This window comes from Chaetura pelagica, unplaced genomic scaffold (genome assembly GCF_000747805.2).
Source record: "Chaetura pelagica isolate M959 unplaced genomic scaffold, ChaPel_1.0 scaffold597, whole genome shotgun sequence".
NCBI classification, from domain to species: Eukaryota; Metazoa; Chordata; class Aves; order Apodiformes; family Apodidae; genus Chaetura; species Chaetura pelagica.
Genome location: NW_009953942.1, coordinates 3875 through 4972, shown reverse-complemented (window position 1 = coordinate 4972; position 1098 = coordinate 3875). Strand labels below are relative to the sequence as shown.

At 63.2% G+C, this 1098-nt stretch overlaps 1 protein-coding gene across 1 annotated transcript in view; it reads left to right on the top strand.

Moving 5' to 3' along the window:
- LOC104392385 (scavenger receptor cysteine-rich domain-containing group B protein-like) overlaps nt 1-823 on the top strand; it is a gene marked incomplete at its 3' end in the record, with an annotated part of 5925 nt that extends 5102 nt beyond the window's left edge. Inside the window, 2 exon segments of the mRNA XM_010001778.1 lie at nt 511-709; nt 711-823. Coding sequence (XP_010000080.1) covers nt 511-709; nt 711-823 — 312 coding nt within the window.
- Nucleotides 824-1098: the final 275 nt, after the last annotated feature.

The window sequence follows — 1098 nt, the reverse complement described above, 5'->3', positions numbered from 1 at the left end:
TTGGGTGAGTTGGGTTGATGGTTGGTTGAGTTGGGTTGATGGTTAGTGGAGTTGGGTTGATGGTTGGTAGAGTTGGGTTGTGGTTGGTAGAGTTGAGTTGATGGTTGGTAGAGATGGGTTGTGGTTGGTAGAGTTGGGTTGTGGTTGGTTGAGTGGAGTTGATGGTTGGTGGGGTTGGGCTGAAGCCTGTGACCCCTTTCCCCACCTCAACCAGAGCAGATCCCAAGAGCACCTAGAGGGTTTTTTCCACCCCAAGGCTCAGGAGGCTGCAGAGCCCCCCTGGAGCCACGTCTGAGGGTGGGACCCCAACGTGTCCCTTGTCTGAGGGTGGGACCCCAACGTGTCCCTGGTCTGAGGGTGGGACCCCAACGTGTCCCTTGTCTCAGGGTGACCCCAATGTGTCCCTTGTCTGAGGGTGGGACCCCAACGTGTCCCTGGTCTGAGGGTGGGACCCCAACGTGTCCCTGGTCTGAGGGTGGGACCCCAACGTGTCCCTTGTCCCCAACCCAGACTCGGACCCTGCGGATCAGCAGCCCCTGCGCTTGGCCAACGGCTCCACCAGCTGCCTGGGCCGGGTCGAGGTTCTGCACGACCACAAGTGGGGGACGGTGTGTGATGACAGCTGGGACCTGCAGGACGCCGCGGGGGTCTGCAGGCAGCTGGGCTGTGGGGCAGCGCTGGCAGCTCCGGGCCGGCGCGGGACGGATCCTGCTGGACAACGTCAACTGCGAGGGCAGCGAGCCCGGCCTCTCTGCCTGCTACAGCCTGGGCTGGGGCATCCACAACTGTGGCCACCACGAGGACGCCGGGGTGATCTGCGCAGGTAGCACCGTGGGGGGGACGTGGCCATCAAGGGAGAGCCTGGAAGGTGGGGGAGATGTTGGTCTATCCCGGCCTCTTTCCTTCTGCTCGCTCCTCTCGTGGAACTGTGGGAGGGGATGGGTTGGAGGGACCTTAAAAGATCATCAAGATCCAACCCCCCCTGCATGGGCAGGGACACCTCCCACCAGCCCAGGCTGCTCCCAGCCCCATCCAACCTGCCCTTCAACACCCCCAGGGATGGGGCAGCCACAGCTTCCCTGGGCAGCCTGGGCCAGG